The following is a 14,152-nucleotide window of genomic DNA, read 5'->3' as shown; positions in this document are numbered from 1 at the left end:
AATGGAATTCAGTTGATCTGATTGATTGATTGATTGATTGATTAAGCCTGGATTCAGCAACGTAATATTGCATGACAAGCATCTATATTTTGTATATATGAAGGTTTTTTTAGTCTTGCTATATGTTGTCCAGAGTCACTTGTTTGTGAAATGGACAGCTATATAAATTTGAACGTCTAGCATATAACTAATAATGTCATGTCTGTATTTGGTCTTAGATGTCATGCTTTAGGTAATTGAATTCATAAAAAAATGCTTTGACAATATACTCCTGTATATGTACGTATGGCTTACATTCTACTTTGGATATACATTTTTATCACAGTTCCCTCCCCACACAAATAACTGATACAGGATTCCCAAGAATACACTTTTACATTCTTCTAAAATATTGGTTAAAAAAGAATTTGATAAAAGGTAATACAATTATCTGCTTTATAGCCACAATATGTCACAATATCTATTTTTTTCAAGTCAGTAAGAATGGTATTGGTTGCATTTTATCAAAAGAATTGAGTAGCCACCTTTTCAAACTAACACATTAAAAGATGTCCGTTTTTATGAGCTACAATCTCATGAAAAAAAATTACCAAACTCTTCCTTATTTTTGCCTACCATAGGCTAAAGCAGTCCTCTTCCTACAATGAGCTCCATTTATATAATCTTCTTCTGTGTCAGCAGCTAAAACCTTCCTATCCACTGGATCATCTGCTAGGAGATAATAATGTCTGTGGAGATGGCATCATCCAAGATGGAGAAGAATGTGATGATGGCAACACCATTGTGACTGATCATTGTATAAGTATGTTTACTCCATTCATTGTATAAGTATGTTTACTCCATTTTTATTCTAGCTATATACACACTATGGTAAAACACAGCATAAGAGCCGAGGTGGCACAGTGGTTAGGGTGCAGTACTGCAGGCTACTTCAGCTGACTGTGATCTGCAGTTCAGCGGTTCAAATCTCACCGGCTCAAGGTCGACTCAGCCTTCCATCCTTCCGAGGTGGGTGAAATGAGGACCCGTACTGTGGGGGCAGGTTGCTGACTCAATTTGCTAAAAAAAATTGTAAACCGCTTAGAGAGGGCTGAAAGCCCTATGAAGCGGTATATAAGTCTAATTAATAAATAATAAATAAATAAATAAATAATTCATACATGCAGTTGCATTTAGACACTAGTGTGATACAGTTTTTTAACATGATGCTTGCTCACCAATGACAGTATTTATCTTAAAGCAATTGCTGGTGAAAACACAGAGGTTTATGTGGGATAGGCAAGGCCAGTCATTGGGATTATTAGTTTAAAAGCTTCCTATTAAATCTGAGAAAATTGTTTTCTTTGGCTACATTTTAGACTAATTCCAATTTCTGATTAGCAGCATCAGTGTTTGTAAAGTGAACAAATACTTTTGATATTATGTACTGAAAACAGAACATAATATCAAAAATCCTTTATGTAGCTATGACACTCCTTGGATTATATTAGGCCAGGTTTTATTCCTGCTTTTCATCTTTTTTCTTTTTTAGTAAATAGTGTAGGAAAAGACAATTTGATATCTTCCAGATTTATTAGACTATACTTTTTACAATTGGACTGAACTTTTGTTAAAAATGTAGCCCAAAAGGATGATCATCGATTGAGGATTGTAAACTAAGATATTTTGTTGGTTCAGAAGTCCGTGTTGAGATTATGTAAAATAACTTTTCAGTCAAATTGTAGATTGGTTTATTTATTTTATATTATCAAATATTAGCTTTCTATGTTTTTCCCTAAAATTATTTTAATGTATTACTTTACACTGTTTTTGTATGTGCTTTTAAAAAAAAGGTGAATATCACATATGTGTTTTTATATGATTTCTGAATTATTATTTTGAATTTATCTTGAGATATCTCTGAAGAAATAACAAGCTGGAAGGCTTTTTTGAAACAAAAATATTTCAATTCCAATACAAAATAGTTTTTATATAAATATTATATTTTAATATTAAAAGTTTGGAAATAGATCTTATAGATTTGCAGGTTATTTTAAAACAAAGACTTCTTTTTCCCCCACAGTTTTAATTGCTTAAAAGAAGATTGAAAGCAGATTATTTGGAATAATTAGCTGATATTTGTGTGGTCCAAAATAATAAAGAGAACTAATCTTTATTTCTCTTTCACCAGATTTTAAGAAATTGCTATTGAACTTCTGAATAAATTTAGTTGTGTGAAAGAAAGCCAGCCAATGCTAGATGGATTATTTATGGCAGGGATGCAAATATATGCCTCTTATTTTTAATTGAACCACAGATAATTCAAGCCAATTTGCTGGTACTGGGCAGCACACAGAACAACAGATTAAAGGTCCTGTTGAATTCATAAATTGGCTATACAGGATAACTTGATTAGTTAGTTTGTGATCATCTGCTGATTGCTGCATGCCTTCATGCAAAACATTCAATCTGGTTACTCATTAATTTATTTTCTGATTTCATACAATATTCTAACCCATAACTATTCATCCTAGGCGTGGGCTGGGTTCACACAATATAGGAAGTTACACAAAAACACATTAAAACTAACCAAGCAGTTTGTTTGCAAGGATATGATCTTCAACTAGCATCATTAAGTATCTTGTTTAAATATAGAGAGTAAATAAGATGGAGAGAAAAAAAATCCATGATTTCTTTTAATTTTCCAATAGCCAAGCAGGGCAATTCAACCCTCTTATAAACATTTTCTGACTAGTTACCAAACAGCTTCTTCTAGAGATAACCACCATTTTTGTATCACTGTAACAGTATCAAGGTCAGGATTTTTTAATCTCAAAATGGCTGAGCTATGCTAACAGGAAACAATATTAAATCTCTGCTGACCTTTGCTGCTACACAGCAAATTTGAAGACGAAGGAATATTGCTCTCGGGTGAGAGAAGCAATATGCCACTGAAAATTTAACCACTTGAAAGGCAGTCTTCAAAGTCTTATGTATGTTTGGGTCAGAGTTCATTTCTTTTCTGGGTAGTGATGCCGTATAACATAATACACATAATCACTTCAAAGCCCATATCAATAAGCCATATTGATGTAATGATAATTTGAATGGATAAATTAATTATCAATTGATAATTTAAATTGATATAAAGATAACTGATATAATCTTAGCTATATTAATATAAAAATAACTATGTCTCCACAAAATAACATATATTTTTGTTTTCTATTTTGTAATCAATAGGATGCCACCATGCTTATTGTGGAGATGGCTATCGGCATGAAGGTGGAGAAGAATGTGATGGGAATGACTTTGGATACTTAACGTGCAAAACATATCTCCCTGGGTATGATCATTTTAAAACTAAATTACAGAAGATGTGTTTTGATTAAACAAATGTGAACTCAGAGGAAGAGGGAAGAGGGAGGCAGTATAATTATTTTCAGGGCAGGGGAGGGGTATATTAGTAAGAAAGAGATAGTTGATTTAGAGAAAAGCTTTCTGAAGCCTAAAGAACAAATCTTCTGTATTTGCTTAGAAGTGAAAAGAAAGATTCACTTCATCCTAAATCAATAGTTATAGAAAGATAGTGAAGTGAGTCTGCAAAATTATTCATTTGCCTCTGATTACTTGGAAAATAAAGATGAATTAAATTCTGAAGTGAAAAGATCGTAGAAGAAATTGTGTTCTAGAGATAGTTGCATATCATCAGGAATATTTGATTTTGTTATATAGACACACACAAAGATGTATGCATAGACACGGATCACTTTTCATTTTCTTAGTTCTCAGACAACTGAAAGACAAAAAATTGTGGAGAAGGGTGGCAGTCTCCTCAAATTTGTCACACTCTGGAATTGGAGAAAACTAATCAGAAAAAAGTGATCTTAGGTTTAAATTTGCTTTTGTTTGAACTGAAATTGTATTGGCTTGTTCAGCAAGCCTCCAACCATTTTAGCCTTTAAATGCTTTTAACCCAAACATTGGGAGAAGATTAGATGCACATTAGAACTAAATGGTGACAGATTTTTGTTGTTTCTATAGTTGAATTTTATAGTTTTAAGTGATTTTGTGCGTCTTTAAATTTTTGATTGCGTGGGAAGAAATATCCATCTGGTTTAGTTCCAAGCTGGGAAAAAGACACTGGAAACATGGAGGTTGATTGGAAAGATGGTTTAATGATGAAGTAGAACCACATGTGATTCTGGGCAGCTGACAAAATGGAGTTGAGTGCGGATGAGTTTTTATACCTTCTTTGGGCTTTGTATTTGAGCTTCCTGTTCCTCTGCTAGAACATGTCCTTTAATATTCTATTGGCTGTTGTCAGATTCCTATGGGGTCATGGACTGATTATGTAGGAGTCAAAGCTGGCTCTATAGGCAAAAGAGGAAATGCAAATCCTAGGTGTTTGTCTAAACTAATCCGGTCAACCTCTGGCTTATTTGTCTGAGCTCCCAGGTTACTTTGGGAATTATGCAATGAAGGGGCTTGTGTGGGCAATTCCTATTATGACTAATGGCTTTCATCTTGTGTTGGATCTTGGGTGAGGGACTGCTTTCTAATACTACCGTTCTGCTAAGGAGCGTCAAAATATCCTGTCTTGAATGGATTTTTGCCTGCAATATTTGATTTGCTTATGAATACAGCCATACTGATAGTTAGCTTCTTTCAGTAAGCTCTTTATCTCAAGTGCTGGCTTCTGCTGGGGGCTGCTTTCTATCTTTAAGAGCATGTGTCTCCATTTCTCCTTTAGGGAAATATAATATTCTGCCTTTTTAATATTTCCAAAAATATTTCATACTACTGGGGGGGGCTTTCCACAATTGGTTGCTGCAGAAAGTTAAAAGATGGGCAGGTACATAATTTTTTATAATAACAAAAAATATTTTTTTAAAGACTGAAGGCGAAACAGTGAGTGATGTACAAAATATGGAGGAGTCCACATCCAAAATTAAAAGGGACATTTGATTATATTTATTTAGTTAATTAAATCCAATTAATTATTTCAGTAAGTGCATTTCAGTTCTTTTATTGCTTATTTATTTATTTATTTTATTATTTATTTATTAAATTTTGTATGCCGCCCACTCTCAAAAGAGACTTAGAGCAGCTTACAATAAAAGGGAGGGAGGATATATAAAAAATAAACAACAGTTTAAAATTACACAACAGTCACAAACCTGAACTGGGGCTGGACAACTCAACAGCCCCAGGCCTGCTGGAACAGCCAGGTCTTAGTCGCTTTGCGGAAGGCCGGAAGGGTAGTGAGGGTCCGAATCTCAACGGGGAGATCGTTCCAGAGGGCCAGAGCTGCAATAGAGAAGGACTTCCCCTGGGGTGTCGCCAGCCGACATTGACTGGCAGATGGAATCCGGAGAAGGCCTAGTCTGTGCGATCTAATCGGTCTTTGGGAGGTAATTGGCAGGAGGCGGTCTCTCAGGTAACCAGGTCCGATGCCATGAAGGGCTTTAAAAGTAACGACTAGCACTTTGAAGCGTGTTTGGAGCCCAATGGGAAGCCAGTGCAACTCGCAGAGGATAGGTGTAACGTGGGTGTACCTAGGTGCACCCACAATCGCTTGCGCGGCTGCATTCTGGACTAACTGAAGTCTTCGAACACTCTTCAAGGGCAGCCCCATGTAGAGCATGTTACAGTAATCCAGTCTTGAGGTGACGAGGGCGTGAGTGACTATCCGAAGGGCCTCCCGGTCCAAATAGGATCGCAATTGATGCTCCAGGTGAACCTGGGCAAAAGCCCCCCTGGTCACAGCCAACAAATGATGTTCTAAGGTCAGCTGTGGATCCAGGAGGACTCCCAAATTGAGGGCCCTCTCTGAGAGGTGAATAATTTCACCCCCCAGGCTGAGAGATGGAATAGCTGGACCATCCTTGGGAGGGAGCATCAATAGCCACTCTGTCTTGTCGGGATTGAGTGCAAGCTTGTTTGTTCCCATCCAGACCCTGACATCCTCCAGGCACTGGCACATCACTTCTACCGCTTCACTGAGTTGGCACGGGGCGGACAGATACAATTGTGTATCGTCCGCGTATTGATGGTATTTAATCCCGTGCCGCCGTATGATCTCACCCAGTGGCTTCATGTAGATGTTAAATAGGAGGGGGGACAGGACCGAACCCTGCGGCACCCCATAGGTGAGGGGCCTAGGGGTTGACCTCTGCCCTTCGACCAACACCGACTGCGACCTGTCCGAGAGGTAGGAGGAGAACCACCGAAGAACGGTGCCTCCCACTCCCACCTCCCGCAACCGTCGCAGAAGGATACCATGGTCGATGGTATCGAAGGCCACTGAGAGGTCAAGGAGCACTAGGATAGAGGAGTGACCCCTATCCCTGGCTCGCCAGAGATCATCGATCAGCGCGACCAAAGCAGTTTCCATGCTGTAACCAGGCCTGATCCAGACTGAAAGGAATCTAGATAATCAGTTTCATCCAAGGACCGCCGGAGTTGAAAGGCCACCACTTTCTCAACAACCTTCCCTACAAAGGGGAGGTTGGAGACTGGACGATAGTTACTCAAAATGGCTGGATCCAGAGAAGGTTTCTTCAGGAGGGGTCTCACCACCACATCCTTTAGGAGGAGCGGAAAGGATCCTTCCCGGAGAGAGGTGTTAACTATCGTCTGGATCCAGCCGCGTGTCACCTCCCTGCTGGTCGAGACCTGCCAAGAGGGGCGCAGGTCCAGTATACAGGTGGAGGCACTCACCGCTCCCATGGGCCTGTCCACTTCCTCAGGAGCGACAAGTTGAAACTCGTTCCATAAACTCCGCTCAAGACCTTCCCCTGGTACCTCGGCTGGTACCGTGCAATTGGAGTCCAGATCTGTCCGAATCCGAGCGACTTTATCCATTAGAAACTGAACAAATTCCTCAGCTCTACCTTGTAAAGGGTCCTCCGCATCCCTCTCTTTCAAGAGGGAGCGGGTTATTCTAAACAAGGTGGTTGGGCGCAATTCAGCGGATGCAATAAGAGCGGCAAAATTCTCACATTTCGCCGCCCGTATTGCCACGAGATAGGCTCTGATATAGGCTTTCATCAGTGCTCGGTCTGATTCAGAGTTACTGGCCCTCCAGTAGGCGTCTAGGCGTCTCTTTTGGCACTTCATCTCCTGGAGTTCCTTGGTAAACCAAGGAGCCCTCCTGGATCCGCCACCTCGGAGAGGCCGCAAAGGCACAATCCGGGTTAGAGCCCCCGCCGCCGCTGTATTCCAAGCAGGGACTAAAGACTCCACTGGACTGTGGATGAGAGCGTCAGGTATTTCTCCAAGCGCCGTCTGAAATCCCATAGGGTCCATCAGGCGCCTGGGGCGGAACCACCTAATCGGTTCCTCCTCCCTACAGTGGGGGATTGGTTTCCGAAAGTCCAGCCTCAGTAGGAAGTGATCAGACCATGACAAGGGCAAGATCTTAATACCCCTCAAATCTAGATCACGTTTCCACTGCTCCGAGAGGAATACAAAGTCAAGTCTGTGACCTGCTGAGTGAGTCGATCGCCGGATTACTTGGGTCAAGTCCATGGCTGTCATGGAAGCCATTAACTCTTGCGCCCCATCAGAGTTTTCACCGAGCGAAGGCAGGTTGAAATTCCCCAGCACCATAAGCCTTGGGAACTCGACCGCCAGCTCAGCTACTGACTCGAGCGAGGGGAAGGCTGTTGCAATGCTGTTGGGAGGCAGGTACATTAACAACAAGCCCACTTGACCCGCAAGGTCCAACTTCACCAACAAGGACTCACACCCGACAAGCTCCGGAGCAGGGATCCTACGAGGAACTAATGACCCTCGGATGATGACAGCCACTCCCCCACCTCTTTCCTGGGGTCGCGGCTGATGGAACACCTGAAATCCTTCTGGGCACATTTCAGTGAGGGGGACTCCTCCCTCCGGGCCCAGCCAGGTTTCAGTAATACATGCCAGGTATGCCCCCTCGTCTAATATTAGGTCCCGGATGAGGGGAGCCTTGTGAACCACAGACCTGGCATTTAGCAACAACAGCCTGAGACCAGGGCCCTGACCACTCTTGCCATCTGTCCCTGGAGTGGAACTAGTAGGGCCGGGAGGGATCGCTGTGATGTAGCGGACCCTCTTTCCCCGATAATGGCTAGCCCTGAAGTTCCCGTCGTACCTGCCTCTCCCCATTATGACCGTAATGTTCCGGCCCACTCCGGTACCCGCGGGCCCCATTTCCCCTCCTGTAGCCTTCGCTCTCCCCGGCAGGCCGTTTATCTCAGTCATTCTAGGACGGGGAGGTAGGCCCAGGCCCTCTGCCACTTCTGCAATAGCACTCAGTGGAGGAGGCACCTGGCTACACTCCCAGTCCTATCATACATAAGCAATCATTAACTCATACAGTCCCCACGTAAATAAAATTTAAAATTACAGGTTACAATGATAATAAAATAAAAGTGGGTACAGACATCGACCATCCATCACTTACATATCACATACATAACCCATACAGAAAGAGAAAAAATTGCGCAGCTGTTAAAATGTGCAGAGTTCACATAGAGTTGTGGTAGGGTAATAGAACGGGGTGAAAATCCAGGTGGCAGAGATCGGGCTCCTGAGATGGTGGAGGGCGTTGATAATCGTGGCCTGGGGGCAAGATTGCAAAAACTGGGAGTCCAAGGGTCCAGGTCTATGAGCGCTGGTAGGAGGAACCAGATGGTAAAGGTGGCAAGGAGGGAAAGCCCTGTCCAGTTCCAGAAGGCTCTCCCCGGCCACAAAAGGAGGCAGAAAAGGGAGGCCTTGCAGGTTCCAAGGGCTCTCCCAGATGCAATAAGGTGGAGTAAAAGGTGTCGTAGATCATAAAGTACTGCAGGGTGGGAGGGGGAGGCATGTGAAGGTTCACAAAGGATGCAGCGATGGCTACACGCCGAGTGCTCGCACGTCTTCAGCGCCATCCGAGCCAATCACACTCTCGTTAACCAATATTAATAACGCAGTCTAGGAAGTTCTCTCCCGTTTTCAAAGTGGCAGTCCTCAAAGCACTAGTTCCCACACGCCACCCAAGGCCCTTAAGGTCTCCAGAATAAAGCCAAAAACGCTGATAAGGCCGGTAAGGTTGAAAACGCCACAGCGTTGGCGAGAGGCCAGGCCAAGCGGGGGGGGGGGGCACCGGAGGGCTGTGGCGGCGATGGACAGCCAGCCGTCCGATACATCCAACTCTAATAACAGTCTGGATCGGAACCTCTTCTCCGGGTCGATGGTAATCAAAAAAAACCCCAAAGGCTTACGATGAGCGGGTGGGGTCAGGAATCAATGTAACCACTGGCCTCGTTAAAGAAAGCGCCGTCGTTGTCTATGGTTCATGCAGCAAGTTGGGGTGCGGGGGGGGGGGAGCATTTGAGTGTGTAGCTTGGTAGCATTTGAATGGGCTCCAGGAAATGAACTACAGTTTTGGAGTGGAGAAGGAGTGGAGATTTACTATTGTATAGCCTCCTAAACATGAATAGATAAAAAGGCAATGAGGATTTTTGTAAACCATCTTCTCGTTCCCTAACTACTTTTGAATATCGTTCCATGCTGCTTGAACATTTCAACAAACAAAAAGAACTACATATTTCTTGTCTAATGTTACAATAGTGCTGAACACGTTTTACTTCCTCAATATTGTGCCTGTTGTAGCACCTCCACCATTACAATTGTGATTTGGGCATCTGGCAACTGACTAGGATCTATAATGGGTGTAGCATCCTAGGATCACATGATTGCCATTTAGGGCCTTCTCTGCCAGCTTCCCACAAGCAAAGTCAATGGGGAAACAGCAGGAAAGCTAGCAAGTTGCTTCTGTTCCCCTTCTTTTTCTCTTGAGGAACCCAGCTATGGAGCATGAGATCCCTGCCTGCACTTGCACAGTCACATCCCACCTCCAGCTGTGTTTGCCCCAGGCCACAGTATCTGTCCCCTGTGTATTCACTCCATAGCACTTATCCACCACCATCCTACTTGCAAATTGCCTAAGATGATTGTGACTTGCAACTTCCTGCTGGTTTCCCCATTAACTTTGCTTATTGGAAGGCAACAGGAAATCTTAAGACATGGTTATGTGACATCCTCACTTAACTACCTATTATCCTCACTTAATGATGGCAGAGAAGACTGTCAGGATCACATGATATCCCCCTTTATGACTGCATCTTGCCCCAATTATTGACACTGTGAAATCTATTACCCTTTGAGTGGGAAACATAATTTGGCCCCCCTTTGCCTCCAAATAGAGATGTTTACTATTGAGAAATCCTCTATTCACTTCATCTGGGCAGCCACGACAACATTTACATGCAAAGATCCATGTTACTACTAAAATTTGTTTTGGAGGCTTTTTCACAGTCGTCAGTAAGTTGTCAAGACAGACCAAACATGAACACAAAGTCATGAATTACTAAAATTTAATAAAAACAACTTTTGCTATAGTTTTCAGTACCAGAATCTGCTAGTTTGAATGTATCTCCCTTCCTGCTCTTTATCTTCAAGAAAATCAGGGAGGATAAAATCTGAATAAAATTCTCCTCTTCCAAGGTTATTTTTATTTCTGAAGTTCGTCATCATTCACATACTGGAACTTTCTCCAAAAACATAGCTGTGGTTCTTCCCGGCAAGATACTTAACTTGGATCTTTGCTTGCTTGCAATCTGACTCGTATGCATTTGGTCAGCAAACTTTTTACCTGCAGCGGCTGTTGTTCTGTCTGCTGTCAGATGCTCTTGCTATTTTACGGGAAACATTTAATTTGTAAATGAAATTATCTGCAGAGCTCTAGTGGGACATTTTAATTGGCAGTAATAAGAAAGATAGTTCTGCCAAAACTCAGCTGAGTCGATGGCCTGTATCTAATTATAACTTGCCATAGTACCATGTCCTGCTGTATATCTGTTTTGAAAGGCAAATGACATAATTGATGCAAAATCTCTGGAAAAGATGATATACTGATAGTAAAAAATAAAAACAGGGCTTGAATTCCAGGAGACCCTTTTGGGCAGTTTCCAAGTGATTTTTTTTCATCTGCAGGCTTCCCAGTTTATTACAAGAGCTCACAGAACATCTAGATGATTTTGTAATCCTTCAACCTATATTTTGTAATCCTTAGCAACTTACATTTTATCAGCCATTGTTTGTTTCCTTGCTTCCTTCTATGGAATCCACTTTGGCAGAAAAACCTGGAAGAGAAGTGGAAAATAAAAGGCATAACACCTACACTTCACTCCCCTGTACTTTATTTCTTTTATTTTCTTTTTTTAAATCCCACCTTTATTACTTTATAAGTAAGTCTTCTTAAGTGTGCTATGAGTAGAAAAATAGGTACAAATGGAAATAACCAATACACACAATATGTCAATTAAAAAAGGCAGCTTTACTTGGAGCAGCTTACATCTAATGATAATTTTCGTTAACACCATCAGACAAGAACTTCTTCCTATTCCAGGTCTTTGGGAAGGACTCAGTAAGTGGATAAAATGGCAAGTCTAAATACGTGGCTGACAGTGCAGTGAACTGTAATAATTTTTTTTAAATAGCATTTAAATTATAAGAAATAATTTATATGTCATGTCTGCCTTATCTTTTCTCTTAGGTCTTATGGAAAATTACGCTGCACTTCCTACTGTTACATTGACTCTACAGATTGTCGCTATTTTACATGAAAAGTGAGTGGTGAGAAAGGAGTGACCTATATATGACATGCATGCATCAGGTGCTACATTAGTATCATCAAACCAAGACTGGACGATAGAGAAACAATCAATGCTGCAACAACCATTGTCATGTTGCCATGATGATTGGAAAGAAGTGTTAATTGCCTGATCACAGTGGAAGAAAATCGGACCATCCTTACCTGTCTTAATAGAAAACATCCAGTGACAGTAAGACTCAAGATTTGCCTTTTTCATGATTGGCTGAAGGAATTTTCCTGTGTATCAAGAACAAAAACAAACCAAAGGAACACTATATTTAACTTCATACTTTAGGTTATTAAAATACAATAATACCTCAATTTAGCACTGTTAGTTCTTCAAATAAGCTCTTCAGGTTTTCTTAAGACTTTTCCAGGATAAAAGCAGATCTGTTGCCAGTGTTTATAAGGAGTCTTTTGTTTTTGTTTTTTAATTATTATTATTACAATGTGAAATTTCTCCATGCTTTAGCTGCATGAATTACGTGAATTACATGCAAATTCTTTATGTTTGTTGATTTGGGCAATTTAAGCTGCAGCCCAATGCCCTCTAATGTTGTATTAAATGTCACTGAACTCATTCTGACTTAACTTCTGTGCAGATGTGCCCAAATAAGAGCTAAAGAGAAATAGACTATTTAGTTTTAGTTTAAAAAAAAATTAAAACAAGAGAGATGCAATGAGTTTAAATCATATTTGCTGACAGTTTAAATGAGACAATTAGGAAGGAACCACATTTGCTGGCTAATAACACCACTGAAATAGATAGACACTGTTCAGAATCCTAGGAATAGGATCAGTTTCTGATGCTGAAAGAAATAATGCCTTGAGCTCATATTCCAGTCAGCTAGAGCCAACATGGCCAATAGATGAGTAATGATGTAAAGTACCGTTCAGCGACTTCTGGAAGACTGCAGCACATTGTTTTTAAAAACTAAGGACTCCTATGCAAGTTTATACAGATGCCTGTTTCATGTCCAGTGGGTCTAAACATTTAGGAACCTGGCCAGGGTTGTAGTCAGATTTTCTGCATCTCCAGATCAGCAGCTCATATGGAGCAAGCTAGTGAATATACTCTTTCATGCATTGTATTCATGAAAATATTTGGAAATAAGAAGATCCTAACTGAATTCATTTAAAATATACACTTACATTTACCACTGCATGGAAGACTGCGTTTGAAAAGCTGAGTTGTATTAATAATTGTTGAGAAACTTTCAATCAAACTTTAATTCTGGTTTATTTGCCAGGAAATGTTAACTAGTTGCTCACTTTTATTGATTTCTAGTCTGATAATTGCTTTCCAGTCTCAGCTTTGTATAACATTATATATGATTGTGTATATATTCCTATTTGTACAGCTTAGTCTAAATGCTGTATAGATTTTATATGTATATAAATGGATTTTCTTTTCCTATTTTCTAGAAAAAAAATATCAGCATTCAGAATACTATTTACTTTATAGCAGACATTAAAAAGGAAGTTTTACATTGGAAATATGCTAAGATACAAATTGAAACTTTAAATGCAGGTAATTAATTTTTCATTTGGTGAAATATTAGTTCAAATTAAAAGAATTAAGACAGACCACTCTTTTCCTGCTATTATTGATCCAAAATATATGTTTGAAATGCATGAAACTTGTAAAACATTGGCTACTGTTATATTCTGCTTTTTCTGTAGATATTAAATACAGAGGACAGCACACAATTATAATAAAATTAATCTAATAATTATTCATCCTTTTTACCATAGATATGTAGATTATTTTAAGTCTGCATGTGTATAGTATTGTGAAAATATTTTTTTAAATAAAAACCATTCCATTATTCAGATTGGTGCTCCTTTATCTGAATTTTTTGTATTGATTTCCTGCAATCTGGAATTTTATCAGACGTGGTCAGTTACAGCTTGTTATGCAGAATCACCTTCTGGCTATACACACTGTACTTCTACGTGACAGAAGACTTGTTTATATTATAGTAAAACTTCTGGGCACAATCCCATGAATGTAAGGTGTGCCAAGGTCACTTAGGTTCTGTGATACAACTTTTCAGATGCTTTTCAATTGTGTGCTCAAGTTGCATTCAAGCAGGATTCAGGGTGCCAAATCTACCGTGAATTTGCCCAACAGCTATAATATTCCATGGTTGTTCCTAGTGACTGTCATATTCTCAGGGGTGTGTGTGCGTGCTCAGAAGGCTATATTTGTACTATAATTTCTCCTTTCTTCATGGTTTAATCACATGTCCATGACTGTATTTTAAATCCATTCTCTGAACCTGTTCCAATATGTCTGAATCATTTTAAAGAATTGGGCTATTCACTATTCAAGAAGAGGTCTGATTAGTGCAGAATACAAAGAAATTCTTTCTTCTTCTGATTTGGAAACAATCTCCATTTGAGTAAGACTGATTTATCTTCATTCAAGGATCAGTTCCAATTCAAGGCCTTGTATTCTTGTTAAGATGATGTAAATTTGGGAGA

The 14,152-nt window shown here is 40.2% G+C and overlaps 1 protein-coding gene across 2 annotated transcripts in view; it reads left to right on the top strand.

Moving 5' to 3' along the window:
* The window catches only part of COLQ (collagen like tail subunit of asymmetric acetylcholinesterase), a 55,434-nt gene extending 41,948 nt beyond the window's left edge, over window positions 1-13,486 (top strand). The window contains exons 15-17 of one of the 2 annotated variants that reach the window (XM_087712818.1): window positions 682-802; window positions 3,223-3,325; window positions 11,567-13,486. In XM_087712818.1, coding sequence (XP_087568944.1) covers window positions 682-802; window positions 3,223-3,325; window positions 11,567-11,636 — 294 coding nt within the window. In that variant the 3' untranslated portion in view covers window positions 11,637-13,486. Of the gene's footprint in view, window positions 1-678; window positions 803-3,222; window positions 3,326-11,566 lie in introns of both variants that reach the window. The other variant, XM_087712817.1, reaches the window with a different exon arrangement.
* Window positions 13,487-14,152: the final 666 nt, after the last annotated feature.

This window comes from Thamnophis sirtalis, unplaced genomic scaffold, assembly GCF_051295495.1.
Source record: "Thamnophis sirtalis isolate CommonGarterSnake01/CBP01778 unplaced genomic scaffold, rThaSir2_p1.2 scaffold_4, whole genome shotgun sequence".
NCBI lineage: Eukaryota > Metazoa > Chordata > Lepidosauria > Squamata > Natricidae > Thamnophis > Thamnophis sirtalis.
Note: the sequence above shows the minus strand (reverse complement) of the source record. Positions and strands in the feature narration are given on the sequence as shown.